Source organism: Salvelinus fontinalis, chromosome 33 (assembly GCF_029448725.1).
Source record: "Salvelinus fontinalis isolate EN_2023a chromosome 33, ASM2944872v1, whole genome shotgun sequence".
Taxonomy (NCBI): Eukaryota; Metazoa; Chordata; class Actinopteri; order Salmoniformes; family Salmonidae; genus Salvelinus; species Salvelinus fontinalis.
This window is the reverse complement of record NC_074697.1, coordinates 39205311-39228782: the sequence shown is the minus strand read 5'-3', so window position 1 is coordinate 39228782 and position 23472 is coordinate 39205311. Positions and strand designations below refer to the sequence as shown.

The 23472-nt window shown below is 44.6% G+C and overlaps 1 protein-coding gene across 1 annotated transcript; it reads right to left on the bottom strand.

Annotated features, from left to right (window-relative positions):
- Positions 1 to 2595: 2595 nt before the first annotated feature.
- LOC129832217 (cell surface glycoprotein 1-like) lies at positions 2596 to 22670 on the bottom strand. The gene is made up of 15 exons (XM_055896105.1): positions 22568 to 22670; positions 21955 to 22012; positions 21506 to 21610; positions 18874 to 19035; positions 17135 to 17614; positions 12938 to 13021; positions 12651 to 12818; positions 12257 to 12441; positions 11435 to 11499; positions 10220 to 10340; positions 9995 to 10139; positions 9322 to 9865; positions 8201 to 9091; positions 7478 to 7594; positions 2596 to 4500 (listed from the first exon to the last, which is right to left on the bottom strand). The coding sequence occupies exons 2-15, from the start codon at positions 21955 to 21957 to the stop codon at positions 4496 to 4498; spliced, it is 3075 nt and encodes a 1024-aa protein (XP_055752080.1). The 5' UTR covers positions 21958 to 22012; positions 22568 to 22670; the 3' UTR covers positions 2596 to 4495.
- Positions 22671 to 23472: the final 802 nt, after the last annotated feature.

Sequence of the window (23472 nt, the reverse complement as noted above, 5' to 3'; positions counted from 1 at the left end):
AAATAGAAATAGGCTTATAACAGCTAGGATCAGCTTGATCTCCCCTTTAAATAAAGGATGAACCGTGGCTGCCTTCCAAGCAATGGGAACCTCCCCAGAAGTAGAGACATGTTAAAAAGGTCAGAGATAGGCTTGGCAATGATAGGGGCAGCAACCTTAAAGAAGAAAGGGTCTAAACCATCTGAGGGTCAAGTTTCAGGAGCTCCTTTAGCACCTCAGACTCAGTGACTGCCTGCAGGGAGAAACTATGTGGCGGGGCAGGGGAAAAAGAGGGAGAAGAGAAGCATCAGGGATAGTCGCATTAGAAGGGGTGGGAGATGAGGAAATGTTGGATGGGCAAGGAGGCATGACTGAGTCAAATAGGAATCCTGACTTAATGAAGTGGTGATTAAAGAGCTCAGCCATGTGCTTATTGTCAGTAACAACCACATCATCAACATTAAGGGACATGGGCAGCTGTGAGGAGGAGGGTTTATTCTCCAGGTCTTTAAAAGTTTTCCAGAACTTCTTGGGGTTAGACCCACAGAGAGAACACTGCTCCTTAAAGTAACTAACTTTGGCCTTCCGGACGAGAGCCAGTCAGCCTGAGTATGTGTGTGCCGAGCCTTTAGCCAAATGCAATTCCTGAGGTGGAGTAACTCTGCAAGATCACTCTAGAACCAGGAGCTGAACCTGTTTTTAAATTCTAATTTTCTTTATGGGGACTTGTCTGTTAACAATACCACTGAAAGTATGAAAAAAATATGAAAAAAAGAAGGTCCAAGCATCTTGGACAGAGGGGATCAAGCTGATTCTATACCATTTTACAGAGGCCAGTTCATGAAGGAAGGCTTGCTAATTAAAGTTTTCTAGCAAGCATCTACGACAAATCAGGACAGGTCGTTTCACTGAGCAGCCATTACAAACACAGGCTGCAAAACAGTGATCACTAAGGTCTTTACAGAAAACACCAGACTGATACCTATCAGGATTATGTGTGAGGTTAACATCGAGGAGACTAGCTTTTTCTGGATGTTTGGAGTCATACCTTGTGGGATTGGTAATAATCTGAGAAAGATTTAGGGAGTCCCATTGTTTCAGGACTTGGTCAAGTGGTTTAATAACCATGTCCCTGTTTAGGTCACCTAGCAGAACAAATTCAGACTTAGTGTAAGGGGCCAGGATAGAGCTTAGTTTAGATAGGGTACAGGCTGATGGAGGACAATAGCACCCAGCAACAGTCAACAAAGTACTATTTGAAGTTTAATGCTTAAAACCAGCAAATTAAATTGTTTGGGGACAGACTTGGTGGAGACAACCGAGCACTGAAGGTAATCCTTGGTAAAGATCGCCACTCCCCCACCTTTGGAAGATCAGTCTTGCCGAAAAAGGTTATAACCAGAAAGGTTAACATCAGTATTCAAAACACTCTTCCTTAACCCCGTCTCAGTAATGACCAACACATCTGGATTGGAGCTGTGAACCCACACTTTCAATTGATCCATTTTAGGTAATACGCTTCTAGTGTTAAAGTGCAGAAAACCCAGGCTTTTACGAGAGCAGAAATCAGCGAAGCAGATATCGGAGCACAAGTCAGAATTGGGGCTAGCAACAGTAGATGGGCCAGGGTGTACATGCACATTTCCAGATATCATCAACAGTAATACAATCAAGGCACGGCATAGGACAGGGAGAGCTCTGCGTAACCAATAGAGTCAGAGTCCGGAGTGTGGGAACAAACAGTCTGTCTCACGGTTGGGTAAAGAAAGTTCGTAGTCAACAAAGCAAATAGCAGAATGCACAAAAAAAAAGACTTGGGGCTAGCCATTAAGTTCCGTCACTCGCTCCAACAATGCGTGTGATGGAGGTGAGCGAAAGCTTGGCAGGGAGGGGGGAGTGTGGTGGGGGTACCTGTACCAGACAGGGGGAGACAGGCCAGGGCAGACGGTGAACAGATAGCCAGGTGGAATCCAAGCAGCAGTGCAGCAGGCAACAGAATTAGGTGTCACTTGGGAAAAACTTTTATTTCTGGAGGCAGATTTCTTGTAGAAAATCCCAGTGAATGATCTTTGAACAGCAGGATGGGGCTTCAAATACTCCTGCCACGTGTTGGTCCCAAAGGCTTCAACACCTTTCACTTCACACCTCAGTGCTAATTGAAGTTATATCTGGTCTGTCCTAGCAGGCCTGGCAGCCTTAACTCAGCATTCAGTCTCCATAAATCAAAATATATCATTGCAATGTACTTTATTTTTATTCTTGGCTTTCAAAATAGCATCAGACCAAACACTACTCACTCAGTTCCAGGTTGGATGGTGTCCTCAGGTCTCTGCTGTTTGTTTGCTAGAGCACCCTCTGTATAGCTTGGAAACAGGAAACCTTGGCAGCAGTAATCTATCTGGTTAATTTTGGCCAAAATTAGGTTGTAGGTTTGGAGTTTTTATCTGGAGCGAAGGCCACGCTGTGGAGGGTAGCATCCTGCATATGTCCCTGACGAAAAACTCATTACTCCAAATCTATCTGTTTGTAAAAAAAACATGTTGAAAATGTGAGAGCTCACATGCAGCCGTCTCTCTCTGCCTCCCCAAGACTATTGTAAATCACAAGAAACATAGAGACCTGACCACCATACATTTATTTGATATGAAAACTAAGAAGCAAAATAAACAGAATACATTTCACGTTGTACATTTGACAGTTGCGCATGAACCAATGAGTTTCCTGCCAAATCACAAATTAATACTTAAAGAAAAAGCTATCAAATGTAATCTTCTGCTTGATAGATTAAAGTGTCAATATCTTGGGATAAAAACTAATTCATGGTAATTAACAGATAAACAAGTCTTGAATTTCAGATCATGCTAGTTTAGATAGGCCAGTTACACTCCACTCCAAAAACAAACCCAAATAATGCAGTTTTATATTCAAACACAGATATTATAGAAGTGCAGGAAAATTTGATGCTTATAATACAATCACTAAGTCATCAGAAACGGAAAAGAATGAGGATATCCAAATGAAAATCACAAAGAACAAAAATAGATGCCTTTATTCCCACACAAAACATTGGAATGTTTAGTTGGAATTGAAAATACTAAACTACATATTGCATTTCCTTGAGTTCTTGATCCATTCAATTCATTTCAACTCTTCATTCCTTTTTAAGAAATACAATTAAAGCATAGTTTAATATCTGTGCTCGTGTTCATTATAGGTGAGCCAGATTGAGTTCATGACCAAGAGTAGGCTAAAAAAGCCAACGAGACTTAAAAATCGAAATAAAATCTTGGTCTGTTGAGGTACATGTTCTGATGCCCCTTGATTTAAACTAGAAAGGCCACTAGCGATCTATCGCAAATGAGAAACGAAAGGAAAGCTTTGGATGGTTATTAACAAATATTGTCAGGGTCACTTTATGCCTGTGCTTGGTTAAGTACAGTGTATCTCACTTAGAAATAAACTAATATCATTTTAACTATACTCCTCTTGGGGTCCCAAATCTAAACCAACTTTGTTACATGATTATTAGGAAACAGAATGTACATTTTTCAATGCCATGGCTTAAATTTGTTCACATGATTTGTTTCATGACAAAATACAACTAAAAAGTATTGAGTTAAGGATAAAGGGGACCAAACCCTACCCATACAAACTCCACAAAGAGAGGGTTTGTGTCGCAAATGGCACCCTATTGCCTCTATAACGCACTACTATTGACCATGGCCCATAGGACTCAAAGGTAGGGCACTATATAGAAATAGAGTGATATTTGGGACACAAACTTAGTGTCCAATAACATTCAAACATTAATTCAGCTTTAACAGGCAAACAGGTGAGGACATTATTGGGTGGGTTGGGGGGGGGGGGGGGGTCTTGGGAATCTTTAAAGTAAGGGCTATTAAAACAAGTGTGGATAAACTGTAGTCAATAAGCTGTCTATATTCAGGGAGGAGAATGCTCTTTCAACTGTTAGCATTCCAAATATGTAATTTTTTTGCCATGTTGAAGAGGCATAACAGTCTCTTTGACCTTCCAAAAGAGGTGGAGTTTAAAAAAAAATGCTAAGGTTGAACAATTGAGGTGAGAGAATTTCATATTTGTGAGTCTTCGCTAATTGTAATAGTTTGATTTGTTAAATCATACACATATATCAAAAAGGTAAAAACAAGTTGGGGCTTTGTTGACTTGACATCACAGTAACATCCTAATTGCCTGCTATAAAACCTAAGCCATTTACCATAGTGGCTCAGATGAATGGCAGTATCACTATTCTATGCAATTTGCAGCTCCTAGTCAAACAGTACAGAACATACGTGGTCTGATTATTGAGGAGAGGGAGATGTTTGGAGGCCAGGTGCCTGGCCACGTCCCTCCAGGATGTCTGTGATGGCAGCTCCAGTCATGGTGCGCGAGGCCCGGTTTCCTTTCTTCTTGTAATTATTTTCTCCCCTCTTTCCTCATCCTACCATCATCTGTGAACCACTAGCACTGAAAAGTCAGTTTCCCAGAGCAGCTCTCAGCCTGTCGATAGAGAACAGAGGGAGTGTGGGGGTCACTGGCTGCAAGCTGGCTTAATCTGCTGTCTGCAACACTGCTAACGCAGCACCACATGCATGGGACAGCATGGCATGGTATGGTAGGGCATGGTCCTGGTCTGGTATTAGCTCTCAGCAGACAAATAAGTACCAATAATTGTCCAAAAATGTATGTAAAACTCATTCATGATATTATAGTACTACGATATATATATATAATATGCATAGATTAACATAACCCAAGCTACTCAACATTGATAGTATGTGTCCAACAACCAAACAGGCCTTTTCTGCAATGCTCATTTGATTGCCTATTCAACGCAGAATTGGGTAACAGTCCCTCTCATGGACCAATATTAGTCTCCCTCAAAAACATCAAAAGAACTCGAAGAGAGGCGGTTTTAATCAATCAGGCTCAGAGTTCAAAAGGGTTTCCATTACATCCACACCATCATGTCGGTCAGACTGCGGCTAATCTCCTCATAAAAGCCTTTCAACGTTAATTGTGCCTCTTCCTGTACTTCACCAATCTCCACCCTCATTAGACTAATCGGATTTGGCGCAGTGAGCGTCTTCATTCAGCCAAAGCATAGACACCCAGGTTTAGTCCAAAATGGCACCCTATTCCCTTTATAGTGCACTACTTTTGACCAGAGCCCTGTAAAAGTAGTGCACTATCAAGGGAATGGGGTGCTGTTTGGGATGTATTCCCAGCCATTAGCTGTGGTGATTACCACCGGAGAAACACTTAAAAGGCTGTAAGGAGAAGCCTAACAATGATGACAAGGACCAGACAACAAGGAAACATTTATCTACTCAGAAGAGCCGTTTACAGACTATGGGAGTTTTCACTACATTAGCTTCAATAACAAAAACAGTCATAACGGTATCATGTTGTGATACAGAGGTACTGCTGTCAATCACCTCATATGTGAAGTCATGGAGTCAGATGGGTGCAATAACCTACAAAAACCAAAACCAAGGGAAAAAAAACAATCCGTGTTGAAGCTATCGGTCTACAACAGAACACTCATAAGGGTTGGGGGACGGATTCTACATTCTAGTACTCACGACTAAACATCTACAAAAATCTAGTCATAGAATCTCACCTTCAAAATGGCAATTTTTGGGGGCATTTAAGCTGCGTTGTCAAAGTGTAGTGCATTGTAGCTCCACAGGGAAATGCTACATTTATTTGTTCTGTGTATCAGTAAATATGCCATCTGGGCTGTTACAGATGAACTCTACTGATGTTTTAAAGAGTATAAAAACTTCAGTCATTAATAAATTATCCACTTCTAAAAAGGCATGTCATTGCTAATTCTTAGCACTCTGCCCTCAGAGACAAAGGGAGTGCGCAATGAATGCACATTATCCTACACATCGTTAAAAAATGATTTATAGAGTGCATTTTATACTGTGCTAATGGGCCACATTTTATCATGTAACTATTAATTTATTATTATTTTTAACTAAGCTCATGAGAAAGCAATAAATGGTTTCTGAAAACATTAAAGCTAGAATCCTTAATTGAAACAATAACAAAGTGGTCACACCGCTTCTGTTTTGGTATCACGCTAAGGGATGGGCCTGGAGAAATGTAACTGCTCTCAAATTCATAGACAGAGCTATGGATGCAGACACTGACCATCCATGATATCGAGATGATCGTTTTAACCATCTTTTGAGGCTATAGTGTTTGTTTACAAACATTGGAGTAAAACAAGCTTATATTTTGGGTTCTCTCATAGAGTATGACAGTTGAACTAAGTTCATGAGGCATTTTTTTTTTTTGTGTGTGTATTTTTTACACAATTTTTCTCCCCAATTTCGTGATATCCAAATTGGTAGTTACAGCCTTGTCCCATCGCTGCTCCCGTACAGACTCGGGAGAGGTGAAGGTCGAGAATGTGTGCCTAACGGCATCTCTAAGTTATACTCTTCAAGAATCAAATGGGCATACGTCATTAACTTATACGTCCAACAATGGATGTGGCAACTAAGTACTCTAGCTTTAAGTGAGAAACACAGGAATCGTTATGTTTGTCATTGAATAGCTTTAAAGAGATGCGGTATTCACCTTCCTAGGAATGTCAAAGTGGAGACTCTGGGAAAGGCTAAATTATGCATTTTGATGACATGAGACAAAATACATAACAAACAGCGCAACATTTTTTTTCCCCAAACACACATTTGTTTGGTGGTTTCAATTGAGTAATGCACTGTTTAAACATGTTCTGTTACCATCCAATGAGTGTCTGGTTCTGGTTAGCATCATTTGCATCATTCCATTTCAGGCGTAGTGAAGTCTAAGCCAAACAGAGGTCAATTTAAGAAGCAGACAGCATGACGAGGAGAAATTAACGGAAGAGCAAATTTGATTATCATCCTTCTCAAGCCACTCTTCATCCATATGTCAGTCATGCGATTAACAAACCCATGAAAAACAGAAAATATATATATGATTCTGCTCATTCGAGGTTGGGGACAGGGTTGGCAGCATGCGTAGTAAATTCATTAACCCACAAAACAAGGAAATGAGAAGGAGAACCAAAAGGAAAAGTGCTCAAGGGGTAAAAAGACAGGGGTTCACACAGTGAAGTGTGGTAGCCATAGTGAAGGGGACGGAGGTTAGTACATTCAGTTCCCCAGGAGGAAACAGCAAGGCGGAGGAGTTTCACAGAGGATTTGGAGAAAAGAGAGGGCTTCAATTGGCCAAAGAATGCCAAGTGATGCAGTGAGTGACAGACGTTGTTTGTGGGGTCATGCCAGTCAGCCAACTTCCGACAGACAGATGGAGAGGACAGAGAGAGGCGAGTGGCAAACAAAGAAAAATAAATAAGAGGGAAAGATAGAGGGAAGCAGGGAGGTACGTTGGTTTGTGTTTTGTGGTTAGTGCTCGGCGGGAGTCAGAGACTTCTTACAGAAAGCCACCGTCTCAAAGTCAGTGATATGAACCGCACCTGAAGATGACTGTTCCGAGGTGTCTGGGGCCATCTCTGGGGCAGTGGCCAGCTCAGACAGGCTCTGGTCATTCTCCAGGACAGGGGCAAGAGTGGCGGCAGGGGTCTCCTCCTCATCTGGGTCAGATGGTACAGGGAAGGAAGAACGAGTCAGACACATTATTTGATTTTTACCACAGCCTTCAAGTGGTCATAAATATAAAAAGTCAATGCTGCTTTGCCTGCATTTATATTCTGTGTGTAATTCAGCCCTATGGGATCTTCTAGTCTCCATTTTAACAAGAAAGGCAGAGTGCAGTCGAAAACATGATATTCATGTGTTTTATATATATTTCTGGAGGCTGGAATAATATTGTGAAATAGTGAAAATTATAATAATGCCCTTTTAGTGTAAGAGCTGTTTGAAAAGACCACCTGCAATTCTGCCTGTTTAGGTGGGATGGAGTTCTGGCCTGCCTGGTGACATCAAGCCAATTAGTTAATAGACCAATAAGAAAGAAAGTTCTAAACCTTTCTACTAATAACAGCTAGTTTTCAGTTTTTCCCTCCCCACTCAGACCACTCACAGACGGTCCTTGCAAAATTCTTTCTTCTTTGCTAAGAAGCTATTTTTTGTTTCTTTTTGACCACTTTAATTGAAAACAATTAGTAAGGTACTTCATTGTTACCCAGAAATGATTTGATATTGAGATAAAAACAGCTGGTTTGCAGTGTGATAACTACCCTCTGTGAGGGTAGCAGGTGTCTCCTGGGCTGGTGGAGTGGTGGTGGTCTCCTCTTTCTCTGGGAGGTCTGTGGGGCTAGCAGGTGTCTCCTGGGCTGGTGGAGTGGTGGTGGTCTCCTCTTTCTCTGGGAGGTCTGTGGGGGTAGCAGGTGTCTCCTGGGCTGGTGGAGTGGTGGTGGTCTCCTCTTTCTCTGGGAGGTCTGTGGGGGTAGCAGGTGTCTCCTGGGCTGGTGGAGTGGTGGTGGTCTCCTCTTTCTCTGGGAGGTCAGTGGAGGTAGCAGGTGTCTCCTGGGCTGGTGGAGTGGTGGTGGTCTCCTCTTTCTCTGGGAGGTCAGTGGGGGTAGCAGGTATCTCCTGGGCTGGTGGAGTGGTGGTGGTCTCCTCTTTCTCTGGGAGGTCAGTGGGGGTAGCAGGTGTCTCCTGGGCTGGTGGAGTGGTGGTGGTCTCCTCTTTCTCTGGGAGGTCTGTGGGGCTAGCAGGTGTCTCCTGGGCTGGTGGAGTGGTGGTGGTCTCCTCTTTCTCTGGGAGGTCTGTGGGGGTAGCAGGTGTCTCCTGGGCTGGTGGAGTGGTGGTGGTCTCCTCTTTCTCTGGGAGGTCAGTGGGGGTAGCAGGTGTCTCCTGGGCTGGTGGAGTGGTGGTGGTCTCCTCTTTCTCTGGGAGGTCAGTGGGGGTAGCAGGTGTCTCCTGGGCTGGTGGAGTGGTGGTGGTCTCCTCTTTCTCTGGGAGGTCTGTGGGGGTAGCAGGTGTCTCCTGGGCTGGTGGAGTGGTGGTGGTCTCCTCTTTCTCTGGGAGGTCAGTGGGGGTAGAGACAAGTTCTAATGATGATGATGATGATACAGGAGTTTTTTCCTGGATCAGAGTCTCCTCCGGTGGAGCAGCAGTGACCACAACTGTGAGTTATAGAGAACGATAGGGGGGGGGTGGGGGGTATGAGTGTGGATAAAGAAAACCCAGAACAGACAACTGACAGAATGCTGAGCATCAAAATACACATATTCTTCTGATCAACTTTGCTGGTTTATCCTGAATTAAAATGGTAGCACATTCAACAGCATGCCAAATGTACGTTATGCTCTTGCAATATAATACAACCGTCAAACCAGTATATAAATATCTGTACCTGTCCGTGTGTCCCTCTCCTTCTCTGGCTCTGCTGGCTTGCTGGGACTGGGGGTTGGGCTGGGGCTGGAGTTGCGGTTGTCTTCTTGGACCTTAACCTGGGCAGGGCTTCCCTCAGTGCTAGGCGGTTTCAGGTGGATCTCCCCCATACTGATCCGGGGGGACTGCATCTCCATCTCCTCCCCCCAGTCTGTGACCGGCTGGTGGCCGTCCAGGGGAGAGAAGGGGCTGAGGGGCTTGGGGCCAGCGTGGGAGTCCTGAGCCTCCTGTTGGGAGGGGATATAGACTTTGGGCCTCGGGGTGCGGTGCTCTTTAGGACTGGCTGCGGAGGGGGGAGTGGAGGGAGGAGATGAGGTGGCGGCGGACTTCCCTGCTGTAGTTTCTGGGCGAGGACCCTTCGTCGGGGACTGTCCGTCTTCCCCTTCCTCATCCCCCTCATCGTCTCCCTCCGAGTCATCAACCCCGTCCATATCATCGTCCTCTTCGTCGCTGGCATCCTCCCACTCATCCTCATCCTCTTCTGCGTCACCACTCTTCTCCTCCATCTAAGAGGGAAAGAAACAGACAAGTCACCTCTTAATGTGGATCATGGAAAGAGATCATGTTCAAAAACAACACAGGCATACATGCGCTTTAACACAGACCCCAGTGTAGGGTAGTGGGAGACGACATACCTTTTTTGATGAGGGAGCTTTGGGCTTCGCTTCCTCCTTCTGAGTCTTCTCCTCCTTCTTGGGTTTGTCTTCCTTCTCTTTCTCCTCGTCCTTCTCCTTCTCCCCGTCCTCCTCCTTCTCCGCCTCCCAGCGGTTATCGTGCATGCTGTCAAAGAGATCCAGTCATTGGAATGGAGAGGAACCAAAACAACAGATGCAGTCAGAGCCTTAGAAGAGAAGCTATACCTGTAGCTCTGTCTCTGTCCTCGTCCCCTCCCCCGCTCTCCACGGCCCCCCTCCCTGGGTCCTCTACCCTGCCCCAGGAAGTCTCCGAACGTGGGAGCCTTGGGAGGCGCCTTCACCTCGTCTGCGGGAAGTAAAGGATGAGGGAGGAAGAGAGTTTAGTTTAGAGGGGTTGGGGTGGAAGACTAGGTTTCAAGACCTTGAAAACAAATTAATGGCAGCCCCAGTACTGACACAGCAGCGCTGCTCTGAAATGGCATCATATTCCCTTTATAGTTAACTACTTTTGACCAGGACCCATAGGGCTCTAGTTAAGAGTAGTGCACTAATAAGGGAATAGGGTGCCATTTGGGGGACACACATTTGTCTATTCGTCACTTTGTTGGGTGGGTTGTAAAGAGCTGCTGAGTTTCGAGGAAGGGATGGAGAAAGACTGAAAGACATAGCAGCTCAGAAACGCCACAGAGCGACAACTGTGAGACAAACACACACGGACACACAGCCAAAGCAAGTGCATTCAATGAGGGAGGCTGGTTCCATCCTCGGGAGAGGATCTAAGGGGCAAGGCATATATTCAGACTACAGACACACTAGTATTCCAGGCTAGGTTGTGCTTGATCAACCCCAGTGGCGGCATTCCATGGTTGTCTAGAAGTCAGACGTGATGTCTAGAATAGGGCTCAGTCCCAAATAGCACCTCTATTACCTATGTAGTTCACTACTTGGGAATCGGATGCCGTTCGGGACACAACCTAACACACGCCAGAATGCGGGGGGGGACACACGGAACACACACCAACTCAGTCCCATGCCATTGGCTAACCTGAGGCCCCGCCGTGAGGCTGCGTGCGGGAGCCACGCCCCCTGGCTGTGGGGAGGACACACAGAGTGACATCACTCACATCACTACACACAGGGCCACCACAACAACACTATCTACCATATACACAGATAATACACTATGTTCATGGGGCCTGGATAAAAGTGTTCTTCAAATGAGAGTGTTGCTCCGACAAAGCATCAACGTGTCTAAGGGAAAGGTTTGAAGTGTTGTTTGTGTGCATGCACTTATACGTGAATGGGTGAACGTGTTTGTTTGGGACAGAGAGGGAGAAAGGGTTGAGTAAAGTCCGCCGTCCTTGTCCGTCAGTGATTGTGGAACAGTGGTAACTAACAACGCCTTGCCATCGGAGTCTGGGGGTCGGGGGTGTGACTTGCCTCTCCTTCTGCCTCCCTGGTCTGGCAGCATGGCCTCTGCAGCAACAGCTGGGTCCTCCTTAAACCTGTGAAAGCGCCACAGGGTCAGACCTTCTCACCCTGTCACACTGCATCACCACTGGACCCGTCAATCCCTACCTGCCACCACCCCCACACCTCTCGCACCTTCTTGCTTTTTGTGCTATTGCGCTGTCTATCTGTCTGATACGTGTAGTTTGTCCTATGCTGCTCTGCATGTGCTCGCAGCTCATCGTTTATCTGTATTCTTAATAACCTGCCGAGGGACATGCGGTTACAAATTAGCCGGCTGGCTAAAACTGGCACTTTTACTGAAACGTTGATGAATGTGCACTGTCCCTGTAAAAATAAAAAATAAACTCAAACGCAACCCCTTCTCACGGCCAAGCCTCTGACCAGCCTCCCCAACATGCACCTGTACGGACCTCCTAATCTCACATGGCCTCATGCTCTCATGGCTAAAGAAGGAGCTAAAGAGAGGATGTGTTGAATGTGATTCACGTTTATCCACTATTATTTAGATATGTGCTAATCCAGACATCTTGCCCCTGTGGTTCTCCCTTTCGGGGCTGCATCTCAGGATGTACAGTAAATTGAACACAACATCTAAAACATCACGTGTGGCATCCGGTAATAATGAGATACTTAGGAGCGGTGTTGTCATTCTTGGGCTTCAGTATGCCCTGTCTGGTTTGGTTCACTGAATGCCTGCTGTTGTGGTGTTTTTGTGAATAAAGCCATGGCTGTCTCCGTGATCAGAGCGTGTCAGTGGTGTTAGCGTTCCTCCTCCAGTCAGTCACTCACAAGCCGTCAGTCTTCTGGGCGTCCCATTCCCGTCTCCACTGGCCTGTGGCGTTCCTGTGCCTGGCCAGACGCTCCTCGTCAATCTCCTCACGCTCCTTCTTCCAGCGGAGGTACTCTGCACGCTCCCGGCCCGTCATAGACATGGTCATATCCATGGAGCCCTTAGGGCCTCCTGGTCTCCGACTCTGTTGGAGAGAGAGAAAGTGTAAAGTAGCAGGATGTAAGAGAGAAGGAAATTAATAGCAGGATGCAGAGAAAATGGAAAGACATTATAGACGGATAAATCAAACTTCGTTCTAATTTTTAATAAAGGAATCGTTTCAACAAAAAGAAGAAGACAAACACAGAACATTTGACCGATCATGTCTTCTACAAAACAGAACAGAGCACTCACTGTCCACTCCTTCTCCAGCTCAGATCCCGTCTTCACATTGTCAAAGTCTACTCCACCCCAGTTTCGGACATGTCGGCGGCTGCCCTCCTTGCGGTCCATGTCCGGGACTGGGCCGGAGCGCCGTGGGTCATCCAGGAAGTTACGGATGGGCTTGTCTCCCTCGGCAGGCTGCAGAAGGATTCCAAAGACAGCACCCTTACATTATCTATTTCAGGTCTTCAACGCTAAACTGTCATCAAATCAACTGATTGTAATCCGATTTTTACAAAATGGCTTCATGTACATACCCTTTGTCCTCTTTCAAACTCTGCAATCTTCTCCATCTCCTCGTTCATCTTCTCAATGTTCTGCCTCCTTTTCTCCTCCCACTCCTACAGAGAGGCACAATATTTTAGAAAGAATAAAGATAATAGAGGACTATGCCATCCCAATTCGCTAAATTTCACACCCATATATTCTAAATCTTGTTCAGTCTTTTTCTTCAATTACTATAGTATGTACTCATCTTCCCATTACTCATGTCATTGCAAAGTAACCAACATCATCATCACCAAGATAAACAGTACAACCATCATTATGGTTATGTGTAGTTAACCGACCCTCTCTGCCCATTCATCACCATTTTACCTGCTGTTGTTTTAGCTGATTAGCTGTTGTTGTCTCATGCGTTGTTGTCTTAGCTAGCTCTCCAAATCAACACCTGTGATTACTTTATGCCTCGATGTATGTCTCTCTCATATGTCAATATGCCTTGTATACTGTTTAAGTTAGTTATCATTGTTTTAGTTTACAATGGAGCCCCTAGTTCCACTCATTATACCTCTGAAACCTCCTTTGTCCCACCTCCCACACATGCGGTGACCTCACCCATTATAACCAGCTTATCCAGAGATACAACCTCTCTTATCATCACTCAGTGCCTGGGCTTACCTCCGCTGTACCCGCACCCCACCATACCCCTGTCTGCACATTATGCCCTGAATCTATTCTACCACGCCCAGAAATCTGCTCCTTTTATTCTTTGTCCCCAACGCTCTAGGCGACCAGTTTTGATAGCCTTTAGCCGCACCCTCATCCTACTCCTCCTCTGTTCCTCAGGTGATGTGGAGGTAAACCCAGGCCCTGCATGTCCCCAGGCACCCTCATTTGTTGACTTCTGTGATCGAAAAAGCCTTCGATTCATGCATGTCAACATCAGAAGCCTCCTCCCTAAGTTTGTTTTACTCACTGCTTTAGGACACTCTGCCAAACCTGATGTCCTTGCCGTGTCTGAATCCTGGCTTAGGAAGGCCACCAACAATTCTGAGATTTCCAACTACAACATTTTCCGTCAAGATAAAACTGCCAAAGGGGGAGGAGTTGCAATCTACTGCAGAGATAGCCTGCAAAGTTCTGTCATACTTTCCAGGTCTATACCCAAACAGTTTGAACTTCTCATTTTTAAAATTAACCTCTCCAGAAATAAGTATCTCACTGTTGCCGTCTGCTATCGACCCCCGTCAGCTCCCAGCTGTGCCCTGGACACCATTTGTGAATTGATCGCCCCCCATCTAGCTTCAGAGTTCGTTCTGTTAGGTGACCTAAACTGGGATATGCTTAACACCCCGGCAGTCCTACAATCTAAGCTAGATGCCCTCAATCTCACACAAATCATCAAGGAACCCACCAGATACAACCCTAAATCTGTAAACATGGGCACCATCATAGACATTATCCTGACCAACTTGCCCTCCAAATACACCTCCGCTGTTTTCAATCAGGATCTCAGCGATCACTGCCTCATTGCCTGTATCCGCTATGGGTCCGCGGTCAAACGACCCCCCCTCATCACTGTCAAACGCTCCCTAAAACACTTCTGCGAGCAGGCCTTTCTAATCAACCTGGCCCGGGTATCCTGGAAGGATATTGATCTCATCCCGTCAGTCAAGGATGCCTGGTCATTCTTTAAAAGTAATTTCCTCACCATCTTAGATGCCCCGTTCAAAAAAATGCAGAACTAAGAAAAGATATAGCCCTTGGTTCACTCCAGACCTGACTGCCCCTGACCAGCACAAAAACATCCTGTGGCGGACTGCAATAGCATTGAATAGTCCCCGTGATATGCAACTGTTCAGGGAAGTCAGGAACCAATACACGCAGTCAGTCAGGAAAGCAAAGGCTAGCTTTTTCAAGCAGAAATTCACATCCTGTAGCTCTAACTCCAAAAAGCTTTGGGACACTGTAAAGTCCATGGAGAACAAGAGCACCTCCTCCCAGCTGCCCACTGCACTGAGGCTAGGTAACACGGTCACCACTGATAATTCCATGATAATCGAAAATTTCAATAAGCATTTCTCAATGGCGGGCCATGCCTTCCTCCTGGCTACTCCAACCCCAGCCAACAGCCCCCCCCCCCCCCCCCCCCCCCGCAGCTACTCGCCCAAGCCTCCCCAGCTTCTCCTTCAACCAAATCCAGACAACAGATGTTCTGAAAGAGCTGCAAAACCTGGACCCGTACAAATCAGCTGGGCTAGACAATCTGGACCCTCTCTTCCTAAAACTATCCGCCGCCATTGTTGCAACCCCTATTACCAGCCTGTTCAACCTCTCTTTCGTATCGTCCGAGATCCCTAAAGATTGGAAAGCTGCCGCGGTCATCCCGCTCTTCAAAGGGGGTGACACCCTAGAACCAAACTGTTACAGACCTATATCCATCCTGCCCTGCCTATCTAAAGTCTTCGAAAGCCAAGTTAATAAACAGATCACTGACCATTTCGAATCCCACCGTACCTTCTCCGCTGTGCAATCCGGCTTCCGAGCCGGTCACGGGTGCACCTCAGCCACGCTCAAGGTACTAAACGATATCATAACCGCCATCGATAAAAGACAGTACTGTGCAGCCGTCTTCATCGACCTGGCCAAGGCTTTCGACTCTGTCAATCACCGTATTCTTATCGGCAGACTCAATAGCCTTGGTTTTTCTAATGACTGCCTCGCCTGGTTCACCAAATACTTTGCAGACAGAGTTCAGTGTGTCAAATCGGAGGGCATGTTGTCCAGACCTCTGGCAGTCTCTATGGGGGAACCACAGGGTTCAATTCTCGGGCCGACTCTTTTCTCTGTAAATATCAATGATGTCGCTCTTGCTGCGGCCGATTCCCTGATCCACCTCTACGCAGACGACACCATTCTGTATAGTTCTGGCACTTCCTTGGACACTGTGCTTACTAACCTCCAAACGAGCTTCAATGCCATACAACACTCCTTCCGTGGCCTCCAACTGCTCTTAAACGCTAGTAAAACCAAATGCATGCTTTTCAACCGTTCGCTGCCCGCTCGACTAGCATCACCACCCTGGACGGTTCCGACCTAGAATATGTGGACAACTATAAATACCTAGGTGTCTGGCTAGACTGTAAACTCTCCTTCCAGACTCATATTAAACATCTCCAATCCAAAATCAAATCTAGAATCGGCTTTCTATTTCGCAACAAAGCCTCCTTCACTCACGCCTCCAAACTTAACCTAGTAAAACTGACTATCCTACCGATCCTCGACTTCGGCGATGTCATCTACAAAATAGCTTCCAATACCCTACTCAGCAAACTGAATGCAGTCTATCACAGTGCCATCCATTTTGTTACCAAATCACCTTATACCACCCACCACTGCGACCTGTATGCTCTAGTCGGCTGGCCCTCGCTACATATTCGTCGCCAGACCCACTGGCTCCAGGTCATCTATAAGTCTATGCTAGGTAAAACTCCGCCTCATCTCAGTTCACTGGTCACGATAACAACACCCAACGTAGTACACGTTCCAGCAGGTATGTCTCACTGATCATCCCCAAAGCCAACACCCCATTTGGCCGCCATTCCTCTGCTGCCAGTGACTGGAACGAATTGCAAAAATCGCTGAAGTTGGAGACTTTTATTTCCCTCACCAACTTTAAACATCAACTATCTGAGCAGCTAACCGATCACTGCAGCTGTACATAGTCCATCTGTAAATAGCCCACCCAATATCCCTACCTCATCCCCATACTGTTTTCATTTGATTTACTTTTCTGCTCTTTTGCACACCAGTATCTCTACTTGCACATCATCATCTGCTCATTTATCACTCCAGTGTTAATCTGCTTAATTGTAATTATTCGCTCCTATGGCCTATTTATTGCCTACCTCCTCATGCCTTTTGTACACACTGTATATAAACTTTCTTTTATCTACTGTGTCATTGACTTGTTTATTGTGTTATTGGCTTGTTTATTGTTTACTCCATGTGTAACTCTGTGTTGTTGTCTGTGTCACACTGCTTTGCTTTATCTTGGCCAGGTCGCAGTTGCAAATGAGAACTTGTTCTCAACTAGCCTACCTGGTTAGATAAAGGTGAAATAAAAAATACAAATAAAAAATGGAGACTATACCCCTGGTAAACCTCAACCTGGCACATCTATAGCAACATTGCCTCGCTAGTTATTAGCTGATATGATTTTGCTCACAGACCTTAGACTTCCTGTCACCACCCTGTGGTCCTCCTCCTTCTCTTTCTCGTCCTCCTCGGCCTCCTCTTCCTCTCCGTCCTCCGCGTGGAGCACGTTCACTGCGGCCAGGCCCCTCTCCTGGCCCCTCCATGACCTGCCCCCTGTCCTCTCGTGGTGGACCCCTGTCCTCTCGTGGTGGACCCCTGTCCTCTCGTGGTGGACCCCTGTCCTCTCGTGGTAGACCCCTGTCCTCTCGTGGTAGACCCCTGTCCTCTCGTGGTGGTCTGTCATGGGCCTGGCGTGGGTCTGCTAGGGGTCTGTCAGGGCGTTGCTCTCTCCTCTCCTGCCGTGGTCCTCCCCCTCTCTGTCCACCCCTGCTGAGCCGCCCGGACGCGGCCCTCCGCGGAGGGCTTTCACCTTGGGCTCTGGGGCCGTCTCCCTCTTCAGAGTCCCGCCTGCCTCGAGGTGGCCCTTGTTTCCAGTCATTGATCACCCGTTTCTCCTGCAGGGAGAACACATGTTTTGATTAGACACGCTTGACCCACTAAAAGACCGGAATAACCCTTGCATACATACAGTGCTATGTTGTCACTCCAAATTCTCAGACACACAACAGATGTCTCTGAAAACAAAAGTCAAAGATATAATATAAGGTGTCAGAAGACTTAGGTGTGCGAACTTTTAACTCTAAAACGTATCCATATCATAACCCATTTAGGGCAATACTACAGCACCCTCAACAAGTCCCTTCTTGTCTGAATGAGTGACCTTTAGTGTGAAGAGTGGATCACAGCTGTAGGGGCCATCTGAGACCAAAACCTCAACAGGCTTTGATTAAAATGCACTCCAGCCTGTCTCTCCAGTCCACAGGAGGCTGATTAAAAAACATACTGTCTGACAGGAGGTGGTATGTACTGGAATTACATTCAAGAGCAGCAATGGCTTGAGAGCATCTCCTTCAGGTAAAAATACAGGGTGCTACCCAAATGGCACCCTATTCCCCCATAGGCTCTGGTCAAAAGTAGTGCATTATGTAGAATATAGGCTGCCATTTGGGACAACCATAGCCAGGGATTTGCATTCACCTCTACCTATGTAGAATGGAATTATATAACTTAGCCATCTGAATATACAGTAGATGTATAATCATCAAGCTGAAGCAGGGGTATAAAGTTGGAACCAGACACAATTTCCATGAGTGGTTTTCCATTTCCATCTCTCTGTTCATGGTGTACGTCATCACTTTCCTGTCTGTGTCAGGTGTACCACTCAGCTAGCATCATTTCACCCAGCTGCTGTAAGATATATGTCCCTCTCAAGTCCACCTCATATCAACATACTGATACCATTAGGTATCACTAATCTCATCCAGCTGCCACAGCAGGGGAATATGAATAGTTTGACTGACCGGAAATTGGATGTGAGCGGGCAAATAGATGGGCACTTGTTAAAGTCTATGAGACTTGTTCTGGTAGAGTCTATCTTTCAGAGCTCAGGGGGTTCTCTCCAAGCAAAGTGTTTGAGAGTGGACATTGTCATGGGTTTGGTATTCTTAAATCATGTTTGTTCAGTTGGCACAAACTGAATAAATATTTTTCAAATGGAAAATGTGTGTTCTTATTGGACAGGTTCAGGTAGTAACTAGTCCATATCTCATTTTTGTGCCTAATGAACATGACTGATTTGGTCATTAGTTAGCTTGGTCTAATATAGCCTGGTACTACAGTATGTGCTGAAACAGAGCCCTCATTCTGGCCTCACCCCTGCAGGTTTGGAGAGGTCTACGGTGACAGTGAAGTTCTCTTTCTCTGTCCTCCATCTGTCTCCCTCTGGCGGGCCATCGTGGGGGCGGCCCTTCCTGGGTGGGTGCGTCTTCACGGCAATCCCCTCTTGCTCCGCCTTCTTTTTGTCCTCTTCTATTTCCTGCAGAAAGATAACAAAACAAAGGTTGGCTGATTAGATAGACTCACAAAAGGCGCATCAGTGTCTCTCCATAACCTGAAAAATCAAGCATGAATACAGGGAGATTCAACAGAAAAGTGACAAATGACCATAATATGAATATCCTGACAGTCAGAAAGCTATTTTGTGATGTGGCTGTGCAATTTACAGTACCAGTCAAAAGTTTGGACACATTCAAGGGTTTCTCTTTATTTTGACTATTTTCTACATTGCAGAATAATAGTGAAGACGACAAAGCTATGAAAGAACACATATGGAATCATGAAGTAACCAAAAAACTAAAGTCAAAACATATTTTATATTATTCAAAGTAGGCACCCTTTGCCAGTGGTGGAAAAAAGTACACAATTGTCATACTATGTGCAAAGGTATAGATACCTTAATAGAAAGTACAAGTGAAAGTCAGCCAGTAAAATACTACTTGAGTAAAAGTCTAAAAGCATTTGGTTTTAAATATACTTAAGTATCAAAAGTAATTTAAAATTCCTTATATTAATAAAAGCAGACAGCACCATTTTCTTGTTTTTAAAATGTATGGACTGCCAGGGGCAGACTCCAACACTGAGACATTATTTACAAAAGATGCATGTGTTTAGTGAGTCCGCCAGAGGCAGTAGGGATGACCACGTGTTCTCTTGATAAGTGCGTCAATTTAACAATTTTCTTGTCCTGCTAAGCATTCAAAATGTAATGAGCACTTTGATTGTCAGGGAAAAGAATTATGGAGTAAAAAGTACAATATTTTTTTTAGGAATGTAGTCAAGTAAACGTTGTCAGAAATATAAATAAAGTAAAGTAAAGTACAGATACCCCAAAAAACTACTTAAGTAGTACTTTAAAGTATTTTTACACCACTGCCCTTTGCCTTGATGACAGCTTTGCACACTCTTGGCATTCTCTCAGTTTCACCTGGAATGCTATTCCAACTGTCTTGAAGGAGTTCCCACATATGCTGAGCACTTGTTGGCTGCTTTTCCTTCACTCTGTGGTCCAACTCATTCTAAACCATCTCAATTGGGTTGAGGTCAGGTGATTGTGGAGGCCAGGTCATCTGATGCAGCACTCCATCACTTTCCTTCTTGGTCAAATAGCCCTTACACAGCATGGAGGTGTTAAGTCATTGTCCTGTTGAAAAACAAATGATAGACCCACTAAGCGCAAACCAGATGGGATGGTGTATCACTGCAGAATGCTGTGGTAGCCATGCTGATTAAGTGTGCCTTGAATTCTAAATAAATCACAGACAGTGTCACCAGCAAAGCACTCCTACACCATCACACATCCTCCTCCATGCTTCACGGTGGGAACCACACATGCGGAGATCATCCGTTCACCTACTCTGCGTCTCACAAAGACACAGCGGTTGGAACCAAAAATCTCATATTTGGACTTATCAGACCAAAGGACAGATTTCCACCTATCTAATGTTTATTGCTCATGTTTCCTGGCCAGAGGCATATCTCTTCTTATTATTGGTGTCCTTTAGTAGTGGTTTCTTTGCAGCAATTCGATCTCCTCTGAACAGTTGATGTTGAGTTGTGTCTGTTACTTGAACTCGGTGAAGCATTTATTTGGGCTGCAATTTCTGAGGCTGGTAACTCTAATGAACATATCCTCTACAGCAGAGGTAACTCTGGGTCTTTCTTTCCTGTGGCAGTCCTCATGAGAGCCAGTTTCATCATAGCGCTTGATGATTTTTGCGACTGCACTTGAAGAATCTTTCAAAGTTCTTGAAATTTTCCAGATTGACTGACCTTCATGTCTTAAAGTAATGATGGACTATCATTTCTCTTTGCTTATTTGAGCTCTTCTTGTCATAATATGGACTTGGTCTTTTACCAAACAGGTCTATCTTCTGTATACCAACCCTACCTTGTCACAACACAACTGATAGGCACAAACGCATTAAGGAAAGAAATTACACAAATGAATTTTTAACAAGGCACACCTGTTAATTGAAATACATTCCAGGTGACCACCTCATGAAGCTGGTTGAGAGAATGCCAAGAGTGTGCAAAGCTGTCATCAAGGCAAAGTGTGGCTACTTTGAAGAATTGTTTATGTTTAACAATTTTTTGGTTACTACATGATTCCATATGTGTTGCTTCATAGTTTTAATGTCTTCACTATTATTCTACAATGTAGAAGACAGTAAAAAAAGTTAAGAAAAACCTTTGAATGAGTAGGTGTGTCCAAACTTTTGAGTGGTACTGTAGCTGTTTGATATAAGCTAATAATATAATAGGGTATATTATTTAGCAGACACTATCTGAAGCAAGTTATTGTGTGTACATACATTTTCGAATGGGTGGCCACAATGGGAATCGTACCCACAATCCTGACATCGCAAGTGCCATGCTCTACCAACTGTGCCACATAGATAATGCTGCTGCTACAACAGGACTATATCTCTGATCCTGTGGGAGCTCACCTGGTACCTCCGGACCAGAGCTTCATTCTTCTTGCGCAGAGCCTCGATCCGTCTGTCAAGCTCTGCATCCTTCTCCTCCTTTGTCTTGAGATCCACCACTGTAGACTGCGAAATGTAAGGTGTATATACATTTAGAATAAGATTCTACAACGGGTTGGTCAAAACAAGCACTATGATTGGTGCTGATCTACGGTACTCGGCTGTGGCCGCAGCACAGCCGTGCTAAAACAGTTGTTTCCCACTGTACAATTGCATGTCATAGTTAACCAACTGATACTAGTATCAGCACAGTTGATTCCCATTATGGTTTGCATTATCACATATTCTCAGAGAAGATATTATGTATGATTATGCAATATTTGAATTAAGACTAAAATAATACATCATCCTAAACTAGTAAATCTGCAAAATTACAACACATAATATATAATTGCATTTCAGAAGCTCACCATGGCCTCTAGCCCGTCCTGATGCGCAGGTGGTGGGCTGAAATCCTGCCTCTTCCAGCTGATGTGGGTTTAAAAAAGGTCTGTGAGAAATTCAGTCTGAAGGGTTGTTTACACAATAACCACTGCGGTGCATAGAAGGGGGGTGCAACTGTGAAACAGCCGTGTGTACCGCATGAACGGAGTACCAGAATTGAATTGGCCACATAATTAAAGACTATTGGTAGCCAATAATTGCATAAAGCGAAGGTGTTGTAGCCTACGTGAATCCATAAATCCTTCATGAGTCCAAGCTGCGTTCTGTGAGAAAGCCTTCTTAAGCGTATTAGTGAGTGTACATAACCTAGAAAGGAGCTTAAAATGACACGCAAACCACATGTTATAGCAAATACCTTACACATTAGCCTCTCTTTACAAATTAAACAAGTAAGTAACCTTGGTTTTAATAGTTTTCTTTAGACACATGTGAGGTATGCACACCACACCGGGCCATGTCTACGCTATCAATAAGGAGTTGAAGCCCCCTGTTGGAAGTAACTGCATTAAAAATATGCAACATTGTTTATGAGGTTGGCGTAAAGATACAAAGTATCACAACACAGTCGAACTAGATTACCTTTATCAAAGCGAGTTGTGTTTACCGACAGTGTGATCAATACAATGTATCAGATCCAGCTCCACGACAATGTGTCCCCATACTAATTTCCTGTAATGCAAATTCAACTTCCTGCCAAATTTGGAACCTTCACAGTTTTTAAAGAGACAGTAAGCATAGCGTGCTATTTCAAACCTGCCTCCACAATGTGGGCTATGTTAACAGATAAATAGTCTATATATCTTGGAAATAAATGAACGGATAGCAGTTTATGTTTGATAATGATTTACATGAGTGAAAATGCATATAGTTTGCCTACATCTGCCAAATCCACAAGGGGGCGACAATGTCTACCAAAAAAGAAATACATCAATAATCCTGCGTTGTCTAGTCTGGTAGTCTACATCTATCAGTTATTATGGTTATTATAAGGGTTCGGGTTATTAGAGTCAGTGGCCTTATAATTAAGATACTTAACTGGATCAGGGACAGGGCAATATAACACCTCCTTCACATTTCAATGCATTCAAATAGATTCTATGAACATATGAGATCTTCTGGCCACATGTTGACAAATATTAATTATGGAAACAAAAAGTGTAATTGTGGTGAAATGGGAATATAACATTTTAAAATAACAATAATGTTTAGGTCTATAACAACTGAAACAATTTGGACAATTAAAACAATTGGTCCTTCCTTATACAGTTTAAAAATAGGTGCATGTGTCACTATCCCCTGAATAGGCAGGCAGACAAATGGAAAACGGATGATGTTAAAACCGAGTGACACAAGCACTTCATTTAGTTACTGACATCCTCTCAACGGCTTCCATGCCACGCACAGTTCCAACCAATCGCTCATTCCCTGCCACTGCTGCCCCTACGCTGTTTCCGGGCAGAAGAGATTTATAAAAGGAAAACAAT